This window comes from Cetorhinus maximus, chromosome 1 (assembly GCF_964194155.1).
Source record: "Cetorhinus maximus chromosome 1, sCetMax3.hap1.1, whole genome shotgun sequence".
Classification (NCBI taxonomy): domain Eukaryota; kingdom Metazoa; phylum Chordata; class Chondrichthyes; order Lamniformes; family Cetorhinidae; genus Cetorhinus; species Cetorhinus maximus.
This window is the reverse complement of record NC_135879.1, coordinates 131,201,871-131,222,694: the sequence shown is the minus strand read 5'-3', so window position 1 is coordinate 131,222,694 and position 20,824 is coordinate 131,201,871. Positions and strand designations below refer to the sequence as shown.

At 41.3% G+C, this 20,824-nt stretch overlaps 1 protein-coding gene and 1 long non-coding RNA gene across 7 annotated transcripts in view; one reads left to right on the top strand and one right to left on the bottom strand.

The window, feature by feature from the left end:
• LOC144683608 (uncharacterized) overlaps positions 1-20,824 on the bottom strand; it is a 559,012-nt gene that overhangs the window by 195,834 nt on the left and 342,354 nt on the right. The window lies entirely within an intron of this gene.
• The window catches only part of pds5a (PDS5 cohesin associated factor A), a 244,986-nt gene that overhangs the window by 62,199 nt on the left and 161,963 nt on the right, over positions 1-20,824 (top strand). For all 6 annotated transcript variants that reach the window (XM_078546583.1, XM_078546588.1, XM_078546568.1 and 3 more), the window contains 3 exons: positions 4,882-4,979; positions 6,424-6,550; positions 15,628-15,708. In XM_078546583.1, the coding sequence (XP_078402709.1) occupies positions 4,882-4,979; positions 6,424-6,550; positions 15,628-15,708 (306 nt within the window). The remainder of the gene's footprint in view (positions 1-4,881; positions 4,980-6,423; positions 6,551-15,627; positions 15,709-20,824) is intronic.

Here is a 20,824-nt window from a genome sequence, read left to right as displayed (position 1 = left end):
TTTAGGAATAAATTTTCATGGATCAAAATGCCTCTCTTTATACCCAATAAGTAGAAAAGACTTCTATAGAGTTTTGATCCAGATAAATTAGTCTTGATGAAAACAGGTGATTGAACTGTTTGTGTATCCGATCTTGAAAACTACAAGCAATACATGTGACCCAACATAATTCCTGAATTAAAACTGAGTTTTACCTTCACTACATAGAAGACCAAAGCAAATATTGTTGGCTGGTGGAAATCTGAAATAAAAGAGAATTCTGGAAATATTAGGACAGGTCAGGCAGCAATTGAGAGAGAAGCAGAGTTAATGTTTCAGATTGATTTTTCATCAGTATGTCAGATTTTAATTTAATAGAACTTAATACCATTGCATCGTGTATATGGAATAATAACATGAATTATGAGGTTTTATGGAAGCATTTATAAAGTCGTTGGGGGCTCTATTGCATTCAAACAAGAACAAATCCAGGAAAAATGCTCAAAGTAATTTCCAAATCTCTTTCTGACCATCTGAAGAAATAGAGGTACTTTTTTTTCCCTCGTAATCAATAAAGATTGTCAAAACAGACTCTCAGGCATATCTACTCATGTTAATTATATGTTAAATCTCATCTTAAAACTCATTGGTTACATTTTCTTCATAGATACATTCCTACATTGAGCTGTATATGCAAGTGACACACTACTAAATTCTACATATGAACATGGAGCAGGAGTAGGCTACTCAGCTCCTCAAACCTGCTCCGCCATTCAATAAGATTATGGCTGATCTGATAGCCTACCCCTGATAACCTTTCACCCCCTTGTTAATCAAGAATCTATCTTGCTCAGCCTTAAAAATATTCAAAGACCCTGCTACACTGCCATTTGAGGAAGGGAGTTCCAAAGGCACTCAACCCCCTGAGGGAAAAGAATTTCTCTTCATCTCTGTCTTAAATGAGCAACCCCTTATTTTTAAACTGTGACCCCTAGTTCTAGATTCTCCCACAAGAGGAAACATCCTCTCCACATCCACCCTGTCAAGACCCCTCAGGATCTTATATGTTTCAATCAGGCCGCCTCTTACTTTTCCAAACTCAAGCGGATACAAGTCTAGCCTGTCCAACCTTTCCTCCTAAGACAACCCGCCTGAGTTTTTTTATTCATCTTTCTGTTCTGTGAAAATATACAAACCACTCATTTTAACAGGATTCCAATTTTCTTCTTAATTGTCAGCTGTGGCTCAGTTGGTTGCACTTTTGCCTCTTCAGTCACAAGGTTCCACATTCAAGACCCACTTCGGGGATTGAGCATAAAAATCAAGATTGACACTCCGGTGCATTCTAAGAGAATGCTGCACTGTAAGAGGTGCCGTTTTTCAAATGAAACGTTAAGCCAAGGCCCCATCTGCCCGCTCAGGTGGATATAAAAGATACGATGGCACGATTTTGAAGAAGAGTAGGAAAGTTATTCCTGGTGTTCTGGCCAATATTTATCCCTCAATCAATATCACAAAAACAGATTGTCTGGTTATTATCACATTGCTGTTTTGTGGGAGTTTGCTGCCAGCAAATTGGCTGTCGGATTTCCTACATTGCACCACATTACGGTGGTGAGCAATTCAAAAGTACTTCATTGGCAGCAAAGTGATCGCTGCCACCTGGAAGGACAAAGACAGCAGATGCATGGGAACATCACCTGCAAATTCCATCCCCCAAGCCCCACACCATCCTGATTGGAACTAAATTGCCATTCCTACAGTGTCACTGGGTCAAAAACCTGGAACACCCGACCTAACTGCAGTGTGGGTGTACTTACACCAGATGAACTGCAGTTGTTAAAGAAAGTGGCTCATCAACACCTTTACCACCTTGAGGGCAATTGGGGTTGAGCAACAAATGCTGTCCTCGCCAGTGATTCTCTCACTCCATGAGAAAAAGTGCTTTGAGACTTGAAAAGTGAAAAATGAGTGCAAGTCTTTTTCATTATAGCCTCTCCTCCATCTGTCTTTAATGAGCACGCAATCTAATTTACTGCTCTCTTTTAATTATAAAACTTTTGCGATCAGCTTGATATCTCTTGGAGTGTTTTTCTATGTTTTCTATGCACCTTATTGTACTTTGCTTTTTATAGCTGTCCCAGTCTGCTGGATTTTCACTCTTACATTTGTGTAAGCGTTTCCTTTTAGCGCGACTTATTTGTTAATCATGGTTTCATCTCTGCATAAATGTAGCTATTGCATTGTACGGGTACTTCCCAGATTTGGATTGCACCAAATACTTCCCACTTATTGCCACTTTAACTAGCAACAGTGCAGCCTAGTTTACTTTTGTCAGTTTATTTCTCAACTCTTTGAAGTTTGCTATACTTATCATGAACTCATAGAAACCTGAAAATTTATGGCACAGAAGGCCAGTGTGTCCATGTCGGTTGGCAAGTAGCCATGCAGCCTAATCACACTTTGCAGTTCTTGATCTGCAGCTTTATAGGTGACAGCACTTCAAATGCACATCCAAGTACTTTTTAAATGTTATGAGTTTCTGCCTCTACCATAAGAACATAAGAAATAGGAATAGGCGTAGACCATTCAGCCCTTCGAGCCTGCTCCGCCATTCAATATGATCATGGCTGACCCGCTAACTCAGTGCCATATTCCCGCTTTCTCTCGATACCCCTCAATGCTCCTTATATCCAAAAATTTATCAATTCCTTTCTTGAATATGCTCAGTGCCCTGGCCTCCACAGCCTGCTGTGGTAGAGAATTCCACAGGTTGACCACCCTCTGAGTGAAGAAATTTTTCCTCATCTCAGTCCTCAATGGCCTGCCCTCAGTATCCTGAGACTGTGGCAACCTGGTTCTTGACTCCCCAACCAGGGGAAACATCCTCCCTGCATCTAGCCTGTCTAGCTCTGTTAGAATTTTATACGTTTCAATCAGATCCCCTCTCATTCTCCTAAACTCTAGTGAATACAGACCCAGTCGAACCAACCTCTCCTCATATGACAGTCCTGCCATTCCCAGTATCAGCCTAGTGAACCTTTGCTGCACGCTCTCTATGGCAAGTATATCCTTTCTTAGGTAGGGAGACCAAACCTGCACACAGTACTCCAGGTGCGGTCTCACCAAGGCCCTGTATAACTGCAGTAAGACATCTCTACTTCTGAACTCAAATCCTTTTGCAATGAATGCTAACATACCATTTGCCTTCCTAATTGCTTGCTGCACCTGCCTATTTACTTTCATTAACTGGTGTACAAGGACACCCCGATCCTTTTGTACGTCCACATTTCCCAATATACCATCATTTAAATAATACCCTGCCTTTGTTTTTCACGCCAAAGCATATAATTTCACATTTATCCACATTATACTGCATCTTGTTTGCCCACACACACAACTTGTCTAAATTGCCCTGAAGCCTCCTTGCTGCATCCTCACAACGCCGCCCAGTTTTGTGTCGTCAGCAAACTTGAAAATATTGCATTTGGTTCCCTCATCCAAGTCATTCATATATATCGTGCTGGGGCCCAAGCACTGATCCCTGCAGTATACCACTAATCACCGCCTGCCACCCGGAGAAAGAACTATTTATTCCCACACTCTGTTTCTGATCTGTCAACCAATTCTCAATCCATGCCAGTATATTACCCCCAGTGCTATGTGCTTTAACTTTGCCCACGAGCCTCTTACGTGGGACCTTATCAAAAGCCGTCTTGAAATCCAAATACATCACATCCACTAGTTCTCCCTTATCTATTCTACTAGTTACACCCTCAAAAAACTCCAGTAGATTAGTTAAGCATGATTTTCCTTTCATAAACCCATGCTGACTTTGTCTAATCCCGTTAATGCTTTCCAAGTGTTCTATCACCATGTCTTTTATAATAAACTCTAGCATTTTCCCCACTGTCCCTCAGAATTTTTTGCCAATAATTTTCCCTCTACCAAAGTTTGGCTGGTGAGCCTCTAATTACTCACTCTATCCCATTTTAAACAATGGTACAACGTTGGCAGTCCTCCAGTTGTCCACTGCCATATTCAGTAACTGGAGAGAATTGAAAAATGACTATCAGAGCCTTCGTGTATCTTCTTTTGCTTCCCTTAACAGCCAAGGTATGTTTTATCTGGGTCTGGACATCCATCCACTCTGCAAGGTTTTGGAACCCTTAATGCACCTCTCTCATTATGATAATTTAATTTAATATTCCATACTCCTCGCTGATTGCAGTATCTATATAGTCCCTCTGTTATGTGAAAGAACCATACCAACATCCTCCCCCTCCACACACAGGTTACCCTTATGGTTCTTAAGAGGCCCCACTCTTTCTTTAGTTATCCTCTGCTCTTTACGTATTTATAAAAAATCTTTTTTTTTATTGCCAATAGTTTTATTAAATTTCAGATTTTGGTTCAAGGATCAGCCAATGCTTTAGTTCACTTCAGTTCCGGTGAAGTTTGATGGATTGGAATCATACAATTCCCAATAACTATAGTTTTTGGGCACTTTGCTCTAGAATTATTCCCATCTCTAAACCGCTTCCATGTGACATTTCTTGGTTCACATGGTTTTATATACTAGTGTGCATTTAATCCATGAAAAAAAATTGAACACAATGGTATAGATTTGCTCACTGCTGCCCTGAGTTTCAAATCTCAGCCATACTGAGTAACATTCTGGGAGACTCATTTTTAAAATAGTGGATGATGTTGGTACCATGTTTGCATTACATACCCACTTAGAACTCTGAGGAGCACTAATATTTGTAGTTTATGCTGTTCAATTTGCAAATAATATTTTGACAATCTATTTTGGAGCTATGTATACTCCAGACACTGAATAATCTCTTTTAATTCTATACTTGATAATAGTAAACTTGCTAATGTTATTTTATTCCACAGAACCTGGCGTGGGTGAAGTCGTATAACATTTGTTTTGAGCTTGAAGATTGTAATGAGATTTTTATACAGCTGTTCAGGACCCTCTTCTCAGTCATTAAGTAAGAGTTTTAAGTGTATTAAGTGTTTCTTCATATTTCCTTTTGAAAATCAAATAAAAGCAGGAGCAAATTATTAGCTTTCTTTTGCTTGTAGCTGTATTAAGGGTGAACTCTGGATATGTGTTGGGCACACAACTTTTGTATAATTTGATAAATATCAGCCCAGCCAGATAAAAATTGGATTCGGGTTTTTTTGACCCATAATCGATGCTTGGATTTCTGTTGTCCTCAAGCTCAGTCCAGGCTCTCTCAGGGCAGACTGAGAATCAAAGTTGGCACCTTCTGACTTGTCTGGCTTTGCAGTACATTGGACAAATTTATTGGTTTATTGGGGCTGAGCCATATTTTTGTTATTCATTTGTGGGATGTGGGCTTCGCTGGCTGGGCCAGCGTTTATTGCCCATCCCCAGTTTCCCTTGAGAAGGCGGTGGTGAGCTGCCTTCTTGAACCGCTGCAATCCATGTGGTGTAGGTACACTCGCAGTGCTGATATTTTAGCAAGTGTATTTGTACGGTGAATGCTGAAATTCCAATACCATTTTTAAATTGCTTTTCATCTCAATGATTTTTCAGTTTCCCTCCATGTAACCATGATAGTTTCAGGAAATCGGTATTTCAAGTTAACAGAAGTATTTAAATAGTTCTTCCCCTTGAATACTGCGACATGATGTGTGTTGTTGTGATCATTGAATTGCTCACCTTTCTGATATGCCTTAAAACAGTCATGCCATTTATTCAGTTATTTTTCAAATATTCAGTCCAAATGAAGCTTAGTGACTGAAGAATTATTTTCCCCTCCAGTTTAATGGCTTCCATTAAATATTTCATGTGTGTTCAAAGGCAAAATAAAACTGAAAATTACTGAATAATGTTCTTTTTGGCAGTTTTGTCATCTAGAGCTGACGTCAAAGAGCAAGTTGGAGTTGTTAAATTATCCATGCCTGGCACAATTGATGGTGCAGGTTTTAGTTTAGGTTACTATTTTCTCTAAAAGATAATTTCTCAACTTCTAAATAAGTTTTTCTGCTAATTGTAAGTCAGTGTTAAATCATTTAATCCATTGAATAGATGTGCATATATACTTTTGATTTTATTTGTGCTAAAAGCATCAGGAATGCTGATCAAATATTTATCTCCAGTGATAATATAATAGGAACCCGACCTGTTCCAATCAATTAACAAGGTTTACTCGCAAGGTAAAATGCCACTCAATGAAAACAAAAATGATGAATTTGTGCAGCTTCTGAAATTTGTATTAAAAAATGTTCATATGTTCACCCTGAGGTTTTTTCAGATAATACTATTCCCAAATCTGACTGACTACAGGAGACAGTGTCTGCTATCATGCAATGCACTATTACCCCTATTTGCAGAATGAGGAATTCCACTTGAACTGTAGAGGTAGTTCTGCAGTCAGTAACCATTTGAACATATTTTTATCTCAGCAACAGCCACAATCAGAAGGTTCAGATGCACATGTTGGATTTGATGAGTTCTATCATCATGGAAGGAGATGGAGTAACTCAGGACCTACTGGACTCCATTCTTATCAACCTTATTCCTGCACATAAGGTATTTGTTCTTGAAGAGAATATTTTGATCATAAACCAAGTTATTTCAAAAAACTAGAAATAAACATCTAAGCAGTGTTTAAAGTAGCAGTTGCTTGATGTTTCCCAGCAATTTTACCTGTACATCATCTTTGTGTCTCCTGACACTCACCAGATTCTTCTGCTCTCTGTCTCCTAATGATTATGATGATTCTCAGAATCCCATATACTCTCTTGTGCCCTTTCATTAACAGCACTTTTGGAAGACATTGAGAAGCTTTCAGGGTGTTTAAAGCACATTTTAAGAATAAACAAAGAATTTTTTAAAACAAAGTTGGATATTTGTGAAACCATTTTTAGAATCATAGAAATGACAATGTAGATGAAGACCACTTGACCATGTACTGTTAATTTAATTTTGTCTTTTGCTTTTATTGTTTATAATCCTAATGCCTCATATCTGTATGCGAGGTTTCATGCTGAACTACACCTTCAGCTTAATTATTATTGTGGTTTTAGTACTTATTTTTAAAAAACTTATTTTTTGTGATTACCAATGCCATCATGTTGGAATGCTTCGGGGTTTTTTGTATCTCACTACTGTTCCACTGTGTTGCCCTAGAAACAGACCAAGTCACATTAGATCGTCTTTTATGTTTAATCAGAGCCACTTTTAGTTCGAAGATTTTTCATGAGAAACTAAGGTGATGCCCAGTGCTTATTTTGGAGGATGCCACCAAATTTAAAAACAGTAGATAATGGGTATATCAGAAAATAAAATTTAGATGATGCAAAGCTTGGGTTATAAAAGAGATGATTACAAGAGAAAGGGTAGGCTGAGGAAGGTAATGCATTCTACAGTTTTGAGGTTCTGAGAATTAAAAAGGCACAATAAACTTTGACCTCACATTGTGGATGCAGAGAGGAGGAACAATGTGTAAAAAGTGTCTTTGGAGCTTAGAAAAGGAGTAAGAGAAGAAATTCACAGAAGCACTGAGCATTGGAGGAACAATGAAAGGCAAAAAAAATGTTTTGACAAAGAGGGAGGTTGGAGGTGCAAGAGTGATCAGGAATTATAAAACAGATTCTATATCCCAGCATACCCATGGAGGAAGACAGTGGCATAGTGGTAATGTCACTGGATGAGTAATCCAGAGGCCTAGGCTAATGCTCTGGGGACATGGGTTCAAATCCCACGATGGCAGCTGGTGGAATTTAAATTCAATTAATAAATCTGGAATCGAAAGGTGACCATTGTCGATTGTTGTAAAAACCCATCTGGAAATCTACCATCCTTATCTGGTCTGGCCTACATGTGACTCCAGACCCACAGCAATGCATAAACAGTGGCTTGTGGTCAACCACATCAGTAATATGGTTGACTCTTAACTGCCCTCTGAAATGTCCATTCAGTTCAAGGGCAGTTAGGGATGGGTCCATTCAGTTCAAGGGCAGTTAGGGATGGGCAACAAGCACTGGCCTTACCAGCGACACCCACACACTATGAAATAATTAAAAATGTTACCCCTCTTGAAACTTGTTTATCCAATTATTTGATTCTGTTTTGATTCTATTCGATTCCCAACTAATAGTTTACCAACAACTGAAACAAGACCACCTGACCAATTATTCTAGTTCTCTAGCACAGTTTCCTTGGCACTAAATTTTGGAAATTTATAGTTCGATCTTCTGTAAACAATCAAATCCCTATAATTTGCCAGCCTGATGTTTGAGTAGTTTCTTCAGTACCATTTCTCTTTGAATAGTAACACCCTTTTTCTGCCTACCTTCATGTGGTTCCACAATCCCAATAAACACCTCTTGGCCATCTCTCACTCTGCTTCAAGTTTGCCTACTTCATTTCTTACTGGCCTCCCCACCATAACTACCTCTCACCACTAATGTGTCTCTAGAAAGCTTTTTTATTGATGTTTGTATTTGAGTATTTTTTGGGTACTCAGCCTTTGTAATTTTCCGTTTTGTACCTTTCCTATAGTCATTTTTGTCATGGCTTTCATTTTTCTAATGTGCCTGTTAAGTGCCAAATGCTTTTAAAATTTAAAAAAAGGACCTTGCTCTGTTCACCCATGAAATCCCAGCCTACATTGCACTATTTTTTCTTTACTAGAGTATACCTGATTTGTTTCCTTTGTATCTGCTGTTTAAATAATGCAATTTTTTGAATGCTGGTTCTTTTTGGTATTTTTATTTCCACAGAAAAGGGGAGGCTTATGGCAGTTACTGAGGGCTCAAAACAGCGGATGCCCTAGAGGAGTATAGAATGTGTAAGGGTGAACTTTAAAAGGAAATTAGGAGAGCAAAAAGGGGGCATGTAAAAACATTGGCAGGTCAAATAAAGGAAAATCCCAAGTTATTTTTACAAGTACATTAAGAGTAAGAGGATAACTAGGGAAAGAGTAGGGCCCACTGTAGTGGTAATTTGTGTGTGGAGCTGGAAGACGTAGGTAGGGTTCTAAATGAATACTTTGTGTCGGTGTTCACAAGTGAGAGGGATGATGTGGGTTTGGAAATCAGGCAGAAGGACTGTGATATAATTAAAAGAAATTAGCATAGAAAGGGAGGAGGTTCTAAGTGGTCTGGCAGGGTTAAAAGTAGATAAATCTCCAGGCCCAGATGAAATGTATCCCAGGCTGTTGAATGAGGCAATGGAGGAGATAGCAGGGGCACTGGCAATAATTTTTAATATTTCAATTTTCAAGAATTAATCTACACTTTGAGAGGCAGAGATTAATCAAGGGCAGTCAGCATGGTTTTGTTAAGGGGAGGTCATATCTGACCAATTTGATTGAATTTTTTGAAGAGGTGACCAGGTGTGTTGATGAGGGCAATGCATTTGATGTAGTCTACTTGGACATCAGCAAGGCTTTTGATAAGGTCCCGCATGGGAGACTGATAATGAAGGTAAGAGCCCATGGGATCCAAGGCAATTTGGCAAATTGGATCCAGAATTGGCTGAGTGGCAGGAAGCAGAGGGTGATGGTCGAGGGGTGTTTTTGTGACTGGATGCCTGTGTCCATTGGGGTTCCGCAGGGATCGGTGTTGGGTCCCTTGCTGTTTGTGGTATATATAAATGATTTTAGGCTTGAATGTAGGAGGGCTGATCAATAAGATCGCGGATGACACGAAAATTGGTGGGGTGGTAAATAGTGAGGAGGATGGCCTTAGCTGACGGCAGGATTTTGACGGACTGGTCAGATGGGCTGATCAGTGGCAAATGGAATTTAATCCGGTAAGTGTGAGGTGCTGCACTTGGACAGGACAAACAAGGCATGGGAATACACTATGAATGGTAGGACCCTGGGAAGCACCGAGGATCAGAGGGACCTTGATGTGCATGTCCACCCGTCCCTTAAGGTAGCAGGACAGGTAGATAATGTGGTTAAGAAGGCATATGGGATACTTGCCTTTATTAGCCGAGGCATAAGAATATAAGAACCGGGAGGTTATGCTGGAACTGTATAAAACGCTGGTTAGGCCACAGCTAGAGGATTGCGTGCAGTTCTGGAATCCGCATTATAGGAAGGATGTGATTGCACTAGAGAGAGTACTGAGGAGATTTACCAGGATGTTGCCTGGGCTGGAGAGTTTTAGTTATGAGGAGAGATTGGATTGACTGGGGTTATTTTCCTTGGAACAGAGGAGATTGAGGGGGAACATGATTGAGGTGTATAAAATTATGAGGGGCATAGATAGGGTAGACAGGAAGGACTTTTCCCCTTCGTGGAGGGATCAATAACCAGGGGATTTAAGGTAAGGGGCAGGAGGTTTAGGGGGGACGTGAGGAAGAATTTTTTTGCCCAGAGGGTGATGGGAATATGGAACTCACTGCCTGAAAGGGTGGTGAGGCAGAAACCCTCATAACATTTAACAAGTATTTGGATGTGCACTTGCGATGCCATGGCATACAAAGCTACGGGCCCAGTGCTGGAAAATGGGATTAGAATAGTTAGGTGCTCGTTTGACCGGTGCAGACCTGACAGGCCGAAGGGCCTTTTTCTGTGCTGTAGACCTCTATGACACTTAATGTAGACAAGTTCCTTTTCATCTTAGTTCAATCTCATTTTTTCCTTTTAGTATCCATAGTCTTGATGCTTTTCCTATTCCTACATTGAACTGCATTGAATATAACGTTTCCAGGTTTTTTTTACTTCTAGAATGCTAGTTCGTGTTGCTTCAGTGCCCAGAACCTGATCAAGTAGTGCTTCCTCCCTCTGTTGGAGTAGTTGCATGTTGATTGAGAATACAGTTCCAAACATCTTTCCACCTTTTCCATCATAAACATTTTCCATATCTGAGTCTGTTTTTGGTTAATTAATATCTAGAAGTATAATTATTAAATTACTTTCCTTTAATTTGTCTATAAATTTCCTCCATTTCCACCCCATTATTTGGTGGCACATGTATTCTGGAGAATGTGACTGACACCTTCATATTCTTCAATTCAGATGGATTCTGTTTACAAGATATTTCTCCTCTTTCTTATTCATTATGGGATGTGAGCAACACTGGCAACGCCAAATCACCCCCCATTGTCCTGGAAAAAGTGGTGGTGAACTGCTGCCTTGAACTGCTGCAGTCCTTGAGTGTTATTGGCACTGCACTCATCCAGGCAATTGTAGAGTATTCCATCACGTCCCTGGCCTTGTGCCTTGAAGGTGGTGGGCAGACGTTGGACTCCCCACCAAATTCCCAGCTGCTGACCTGGTCTTATAGCCATCGTATTTATATGGCTGGTCCAATTCAGTTTCTGGTCAACGGTGGCCCTCAGGGAGTTGATGGGGGTGGATTCAACGATTGTAAGGCGATTGAATGTCTTTGGAAGATGGTTGGATTCTCTCTTGTTGGAGATTGTGATTTCCTCGCAGTTTTGTGGTGTGAGTATTACTTGCCATTTATCAGCCCAAGCCAGAATGTTGTCCAGACCTTGCTGTATGTGGGAATGGACTGCTTCAGTATCTGAGTAGTTGCAAGTGATACTGAGCACTGTGCAATCATTAGCTAACACACCCCCAATTCTGACATGATGGAGAGAAGATCATTGATGAAAAACTGAAGATGGTTGGGTCAAGGACACTACCCTGAGGAACTCCTGCAGTGATGTCCCAGGACTGAGATGATTGAGCTCGATTGACCACAACCATCTTCCATTGTGCTAGATATGACTCCAACCAGCGAAGAGTTTTCCCCCTAATTCCCACTGAATTCAATTTTGGTAGGGCTGCTTGATACCACACTCAGCCGAGGGCAGCAAATCTCACCTCACCTTGAGTTCAGCTCTTTTGTCCATAGTTGAACCAAGGTTGTATCGAGGTCAGTAGCCAAGTGGGTGTTGCAGAGGCCAAACTGAGCTTCAGTGAGCAGCTTATTGCTGTTGTGAACCATGTATAATTTTTTAAGTCGACTTCTTGTGTTAAGAAAGGTAAAAGTGGCTTCAGTTTCATTTAGGTTTTTATGAACGTTGGCACCTCGGAGTCTGGATTGTCACTGAAAGGTTTCAGGTGTTTTAGGTTTAGAATTAAAAGAAGAGAAACCTGAAACTGGTATATCAGTTGGTGAGAAACTCACCAAGACTCCTCAGCTTCCAAACCGTGACCGCTGCAATCTAGAAGGACAAGGGTAGCAGATGCGTGGGAACACTATCACCTGCATGTTCCTCTCCAAGCCACACACCATCCTGACTTGGAAATATATCACCGTTCCTTCACTGTTGCTGGGTCAAAATCCTGGAACTCCGTCCCTAAAAGCACTGTGGGTGTACCTTTTGCAGTGGTTCAACAAGACAGCTCACCACCACCTTCTCAAGGGCAATTGGGGATGGGCAATAGATGCTGGCCAGTCAGCAATGTCCATATTCCATGGTTGAATATAAAAAAAGCTTAGCTGAAATTCACTTAAGAATGAAAGAGTTGGGAAAAGATAAAGCAATGAAAAAGCTTGAACTTGATAAAGGGAAAACGAAATGATGCAGCTTGAAATAGAGAAATGAAAAGACTTGAAATAGAAAAGGAAAGAGCAAAAGAAACGGAAATGCGAAAGCTTGAACTTGACCCCTAGAGAGATAAGTTAGCAAAGGAGGAAAGAGATAAGATAAGAGACAGGGAATTTCCAACAAACAACTTGGCATGAACTGCCTAGAGAAAAGCTTAGATTAAAGAAAGGAAGGAGAGATAGTGGTTTAGAGGATGACCCTGATTCCACTGAGGAATTTGATTTACCTAATGATCTTTGTTTAATGCCCAAGTTTACAGAGGATTGAGTTGAAAGATATTTCAGCTCATTTGAAAAGATAGCTGTGAAGTTGAAGTGGCTAAAAGATGCTTGGACCTTAATGTTACAAAGTAACAGGTAGAGCTATGAATGTGTACACTAGTCTGTCAGAAGAGAAATCTGCAGATTATGAAGTAGTTCAGAGGGCAATATTAAATGCTTGCAAGCTTGTCCCTTAAGTATATCATTTGAAATCTTGGACTTCTAAGGAAAGACTGAATGAAACGTTTATAGAATTTGCTGGGGGAAAGAAATGCTGTGGGACTGGTGGTTTTGATCACTGAAGTTAGAGAAAAATTTTGAGAATGTGAGGGTGGTGGTGCTGCTCCTGACATGCTCTTCTGCCCTCTTCATTGAATCAAGGGTAGTCCCCTGGCTTGATGATAATGGTAGAGTGAGGGATATGACAGCCATGAGATTATAGATTGTGGTTGAATACAATTCTGCTGCTGTTGATGGCTAAAATTACCTCTTGGATGCCCAGTTTTGAACTGCTAGGTCTGATCTGAGCCTATCCCGTTTAGAAGGTGATTATGTCACACAACACGATGACAGAGGATGGGATGGGACGATCTTGGATCTGCAGGCGGCAGAGATTGAACATGTTCCTGCTTGTTCTTTAGTTTAGCTCCACTCCAGCGGGAAGCTTGCTGAGGGTGAGATGTAGCATTGCGGCAAGGAAGATTGAGAAGAGCGTCTTTCTCTCGACACAGCTTTGTTTCACTCCGGTCTGAACGTGGATTGAGTCTGTGGTGGATCCGTTGGTCAGGATCACGGCTTGCATGTCATTGTGGAACATGCAGAGGATGGTGACAAACTTTTGGGGGCAGCCAAAACAGAGGAGGATGCTCCATAACCCTTCGTGGCTGGGAGTGTCGAAGGCATTTGTGAGGTCTGAGTGTCATGTACAAGGATTGGTGCTATTCCCTGCATTTCTCTTGCAGTTGTCACGTGGTGAAGATCACATCCGTGGTGCCCCTTATTGGGCGGAATCCGCATTGCAACTCTGGGAGGAGCTCTTCAGTCACAAGGAGAGGGCAATTGAGGATTCTTGTGATGACCTTCCCTGTGGCCAACGGGCAGGGAGATTTATCTATAATTACCGCAGCCAGACTTGTCACCATTTTTGAAATCGGTCATGATTACGGCATCTGAGATCTCCTGGCATGCTCTCCTGCTCCCAGATAAGGGAGATGAGGCCATGTATTCATGCCAATAGTGCTTCTCTGCTGTGCTTTAGTGCTTTGACAGGGATTCCCTCTACTCTTGATGCTTTGTTGTTCTTAAATGTTGAATGGCCTTTTCTGCCTCATGCCAGGTTGGGGTTGTACTGAGATGGCGGTGGGTCATATGCTGTGGGATGGAGTTGAGGACACTCGCACTGAAGACAGTCTTTGTTCAGAAGATCTTTCAAGTGCTCCTTCCAGCAGGCGCTGACCGCCTCTCTGTCCTTGATGAGCACCTCTCCATTCTTGGCCAGCAGTGGAGTGGGGCCTTGGGTGCTTGGATCATAGGTGGTCTTGACTGTGCTAAAGAAACCTCTCATGTCATGGCTGTCGGCTAACTGTTGGACCCCTTGCCCTTTCTCCACCCACTGTAAATGCATACGTTTCAATTTGGAGCATGTTGGTTTGATAACATTTCCTTTTCTATTACCTGTACACACTGATTTTTTAAATATATTAGTGGGTTCTGTTGACACCTTTCAACCTTTTTTCCTCCTTATTCCCTAAACAGCAAAAGCTCTGTTTCCTTTCAAATTCTGTTCTGGTCTGGCTATTCCCTCCCTCTATTAATTGATGCAATTATCGGGCATAATATTTATTTTTGTTCCCTGTTTTAAGAGTATAGAAATGAGAAAAGTTGTAATGTAAGCAGCTTGGGGGAAATAAAAACTGCATGTTGCATATTTGAAGGATCCTGAACTTGAGGTGATGGCCTGTTCTGAAGTGTTTTTGTATTAGGTGGCCTTGCATCGGTCCCCAGAGGACGCAACTGGACTAAGTTCAATTCCCTGTGGATATTAAAGAATTGCTTTGAATTCAAGAACCATTATTTTTGCATCAACTTACAAACCGAAGCAAATGCAGACAGTTGATTCCTAATGGGATCTAATTTTGTGTGATGATTCTGTCCAAGCAAGGATCGCTATGACGCCTCATATAACATTTTAAATAGGACCTTGACAGCATTGTTGAGGGAAAGGTCCAAGATCTACATTCTTCATTCCCCATTTTTCTTGCGTAGTATGCAGCTGCCCTTTAATGGTCCATTGGAAAGCTTTAATTAACATCGCCTCCTCTTGCAGCTCTCAGAACACATGAAATCCAGATTTTTGTCACCAACTGTGATCTGGAGTTCACCGTTGTAATATGCCATTGGGCCCACTTCTGTTTTGACTCAATTTTTCAGCAGGAATGAAAAAGCAATCAGCAGTGGGAACTCTTACCAACATACCCACAGGTCAGTACGACCCTGCCACAGCTCAGCTTGAGATCAGCTATCTCTACATACACCTGTCATCAACCAGGTATGTGTGACATAACTGCTTACTGGATACTGCACTGAGCAGTAGGGATAACTCTGCTTTGGACAGAACCCTTGCCCCAAAAGCATGGAGTGGAAAACTGCATATTTGAAGGGTCTTGTGAAAAGGAAAATACTGACACAACTTTTGCACTGCAGTCATTATCTTCAAAACCATTAATAGATTTATAATAATTGATATTAAGACGTACTGATTTTTCAGAGTATTGTGTATTCGCTATGATAAACCAGCACATATAGATGTTTGCTAATTTTCTGTTTCAGAACATGAACAAGCAAGCTTATGATTTAGCTAAAGTACTCCTGAAGAGGACAGCTCAAACAATTGAACCATGTATTGCCAGTGTAAGTATCTTGATAATCATTTTCTAATAAAAACAATTCTTCATCTTCCCACCAAGTCAAGTCTATGGCGTAAATCAGAAAATGCAGGAAAAATTCAGGTCTGGCAGCATCTGTGGAGAGAGAAACAGAGTTAATGTTTGGAGTGCATATGACTCTTTTCAGAGCTAAAGAGAAGTAGAAGTGTGATGCGATGGATTTTATACTGTTTAAGAGAGGATGGAGCAAGATAGGAGGTCAGTGATAGGTGACAGCTAAGGAGAGATTGACAAAGATGTCATCGACTCAAGACAAGTATTAATGGTAGTGGTAAAGAGTGAAGAAGTTGCTGATAGTGGTATAAAAGTAAGATAGCAGAAGGTGTTAATAGCAGAACAAGGGCCAGTGCTTTGTGAAAGCACAATATTGAAACAAGTGATAAATGGTGGGGGGTGGTGGCTGGGGAAAAAGGATTTTAAAAATGAACAAATAAGAGAATAAAATTTGAAAATAAATAAATAGATAAAAATTGAATTAAAAATGGGGCAAGATGGACAAGAGAGTTCATGGTCTGAAGTTGTTGAACTCGATGTTAAGTCCAGAAGGCTGTAAAGTGCTTAATCGGAAGATGAGGTGCTGTCCCTCCAGTTTGCATTGGGCTTCAGTGGAACATTGCAGCAGGCCAAGGACGGACATGTGAGCATTAGAGCAAGATGGTGTGTAGAAATGGCAAGCAACAGGAAAGTCTGGGTCATGCTTGCGGACTGAGCGAAGGTGTTCCACAAAGCCTTTCATGGGATGTGGGTGTTGCTAGCTCGGTCTGCATTTGTTGCCCATCCTGAGTTGCCCTTGAGAAGGTGGTGGTGAGCTGTCGTCTTGAACTGCTGCGGTACATGTGGTGTAGGTACACTAACAATGCTGTTAGGAAGTGAGTTCCAGGATTTTGACCCAGTGAAAGTGAAGGAACAGTGATATAGTTCCAAATCAGGATGGTGTGTGATTTTGAGGGGAACTTGCAGGTCATGGTGTTTCCATGTGTTGCCCTTCTGGGCGGTAGAGGTCACTGGTTTAGTAGGAGCTGTTGAAGAAGGCTTGACGAGTTGCTGCAATACATCTTGTACATGGTATACACTGCTGCCAGTATGCACCAGTGATGGAGCGAGTGAATGTTTAAGGTGGTAGATAGGGTACCAATCAGTAGGCTGCTTTTTCTTGTGTTGTTAGAGGTGCACTCATCCAGTCAAGTGGCGAGCATTCCATCACGCTCCTGACTTGTGCCTTGTAGATGATTGACAGTCTTGGGGAGTCAGGAGGTGAGGTAATTGCCGCAGAATTACCAGCCTCCAACCTGCTCTTCTAGTCACAGTATTTATATGGTTGGCCCAGTTCAGTTTCTGGTCAGTGGTAACCTCCAAGATGTTGATAGTGGGGGGATTCAGTGATGGTAATGCCATTGAATGTCATGGGGAGATGATTAGATTCTCTTGTTGGAGTTGTCATTTTCTGGCACTTTTGTGGCATGACTGTTACTTGCCACTTACCAGCCCAAGCCTAAATGTTATCCAGGTCTTGCTGCATATTGCCACAGACTGCTTCAGTATCTGAGGAGTCGCAAATGGTATTGAACTTTGTGCAATCATCAGCGAATATCCCCACTTTTGATCTTATGATGAAGGGAAGGTCATTGATGAAGCAACTGAAGATGGTGGTGCCAAGGACCTGCAGCGATGTCCCTGGGCTGAGATGATTGACCTCTAGCTGCCACAACCATCTTCCTTTGTGCTGGGTATGACTCCAACCAGTGGAGAGTTTTCTCCCTGAATCACATTGACACCTGTTATGTTAGGGCTCCTCGATGCCATGCTAGGACAAATGCTGCCTTGATGTCTTGGGCAGGCACTCTCACCTCTTGAGTTCAGCTTTTTTGCCCACATTTGCTGTGTAAGTTTTTCCAGCATTTGATGCATCAATGACACCTTCCTAGTCGGCCCAATCTCTCCTCATAAGACAGTCCTGCCATCCCAGAGTACACTCAGCTGAGTTGTTGTGAAGGGCTATTGCCTAAGCATATCCACTGCTCTCAGTCACTTAATGTTACATGGATTGAATCAGATTGGCTGAGCACTGACATCTATGATCGCGGGGACCTCAGGAGAATGAATGGGAAGATTTACACTTTTGGCTGAAAATGCTGCAAATGTTTTATTCTTGTCTAATGTTGAGGAAAGTAATGCTAAAGAAACCTTTTCCTGTTGGCTACCTGACTGCCCATCTTCATTCTCAAATGGGCAAGTAGGACTGACAGCTTTGCCCTGGTCTCTTGTAAAGCTTAATTCCATGGTCTCTGTTCCTTAGTGTTTAACATGCAGGTAGTCCTGTTTTATAACTATGTAGTATGATTCTCAATCTAAGGTATACCTGATGCTGCTCCTGCCATACACTTTCAAAGTCTATTGGATCAGGGTTGGGTTCTCCGCTTGATGGTATTAGACAAATAAGGGATGTGCCCAACCATGAATTGCATGGTTGGGTTGGTATACAACCCTGCTATTGATATTGGTCACCAGCACATGACAGATGACCCGTTTCAGAGATCGAGAGCTGCCTTTAATCTGTCCCACTCAGCACAGTGGTCATGGCAATTTACACGATGGAGAGTGACCATTCTTGAGATGAGACTTCATCTTGACAATGACGATGCGGTGGTCACTCCTAACACAGAGACACGCGCGCGCGCGCAGACTGAGAGGGGGGTGGGTGGTGGGGGGGCCTGTTGCAACAAGTTAAATTTGTATGACACCTCTAAAGTAATGATACATCCACAACAGGAATCTATTGCGTGAGGTCAATCATGTTACTTCCTTCTGTTGATTGCCTTGTCTTTTGATACACATTCCTAATGGCAACTATGTTCTTGGCCAACTTGATCAGCAGTGATACTACCAAGCCACTCTTTCTTGAGAATGTTCCCCTCAGAATGCAGCCTGTTTGTCCAATACCTTTACAACTACTTGAATAGGGTTATCCTTGGCAAGTATGAGTTCAGTCGTGTATGCTTATGTTACTGAACTAGAGGTTGAGACGAATAGCTGAGAAAAAAATTCAGTTTGAATCCCTTCATGGTGGCTTGAGAATTTAAAATTCTGATTAAAAGAAAATCTGGTGATAATAAACTGGTATCAGTAAAAGAGACAATAAACTCTGGCCCTTACCCAGTCTACGATATGTGACTGCTATTCTTCCTACCGTCAGGGGAGACTCTGAGCTGTCGGATCAAGTGGCCTAGCAAACTATTCAGTTAGATCAACCTGCTACAGACTATAGCTCTAGCAGGTAATCCACCATTACCTTTCAGGGCAACTAGGGATGAGCAAAAAATGCCAATCTTGACAGCAATGCCCACACCGCAAAAGTGTATAATAAAAATATCTGAGACACAGATTTCTCAACAGGGGCTCCAGTTCCCAGATGTTAACAAAGAGGACTTTGTAGGCTTGATTGTGCTGAGCTTGCCTGGGTCTTGTCCTGGACCATTGCTAAACCCATCTAACATTTTTCTTATTATTGTATTTCATTGGAATCTTTTACAGTTGAGTTGATTGACTTGGGAGGCAAGGCCAGGTAGAAGTGTTGCAGGTTGCATTTCATGGATAATTTTCATGAACCAGTTGTGTTTTTAACAATAATCTAGTAATTTCATCTGGTCCATAAATTACTAGATTAATTAAATTTGCTTTCACAATTTGCCATGGTGGTTTGAACTTTTGGATTCTAGGTTGCTGGTCCAGTAAGATAAATGAATGCATGACTGTCTCCTTCTTAAGCTAAATCTATCTTTGAAAAGTTGAACTTTCTCTTTTATGACAGATTTCTTTGTAAAGCTCTATAGCTGGGAAGGCTTTTCTCTCACCTCATGGGCACAATAAATAAAAACGTCTGATGGGCAGTTCTGTCTAAGCTCTGGAATTTTTTATGTCTACTTTAGAACTATGTTCACTGCATCCATTAGATCATCTTTTGACCATCTTAAATTATAAATGAGCCATCTTACACCCTTTTGCCTCTTTGCAATCTAATTGTATTATAATGACACAAAATTGAGCTCATGGGATTAGGTCTACCTGGCAGATTAGCATGGATTGAAGATTGGTTAATGAACAGAAAACACAGCTGGAATAAATGGGCCAATTTTGGTTTGGAAAGGCAAAATCACCTGTATTCACTACTTGGGTCTCAGCTTTTTACATTCTACAACAGTGACTAAGATGAGGATCCAAGCATAATGTATCCAAGCTTGTTACCAATACAAAGCTAGTTGGGGAAAGTAAGCTGTGAAGAAGATGCAAAGAGCTTCAAAAGGATTCGTGCCGATTGAGTCACCAGGCAAGAACGTGGCAAATGGAATGTAATGTTGGGAAATGTTAAATATTAACTTTGGGAAAAATAGAAAAGCAGAATATATTTTAAATGGTGAGAGACTGGGAACTGTTGATATTCAGTGGGGCCCAGGTTTCATTGTGAATGAATCACAAAGTTAATATACAGGTACAGCGAGCAGTTAGGAAAGCAAATTGTATGTTAGCTTTTGTTACAAGGGTCTTGGAATGTAAGAGTAAAAAGTCTTGTTGTAATTGCATGGCACATTGGTGAGCCTACTCCCTGGAGTACTGTGTGCAGCTTTGACTCCCCACCTAAGGAAGGATATAATTGCCTTAGAGTGGGTGCAGTAAAGGTTCACTAGATTGATCCTTGCATGAGTAGATTGTCCTATAATAAGAGTTTGAGCAGACTCGGCCGATATTACTGTAGATTGCGGCATATAAGTCTACCTGGTATATAAAATGGCCCCATTTTCTCGGTGCCAAAAACCATGTTTAAGCCAATGCTCGGCATATAAATTGACTCCCCTTTTCTATACTCGCATTAGGAGTCAGCCTCAATTTTTAACCTGAGAATTGCATGTTTTTGGCTCACTTTATAAGCTAGTGCATGGGATCACACAGGCAATACGGGTGGCAAAGAAGCAGCGCAGGTGCTTAAGATACGCCCACACAAAATAGACTGCACATGGGTAAACGATGTTCAGAAATGGACCTTGTGGCAAAAAGAATGGAGCACAAAGCTGGTTTCAAGCTATAAG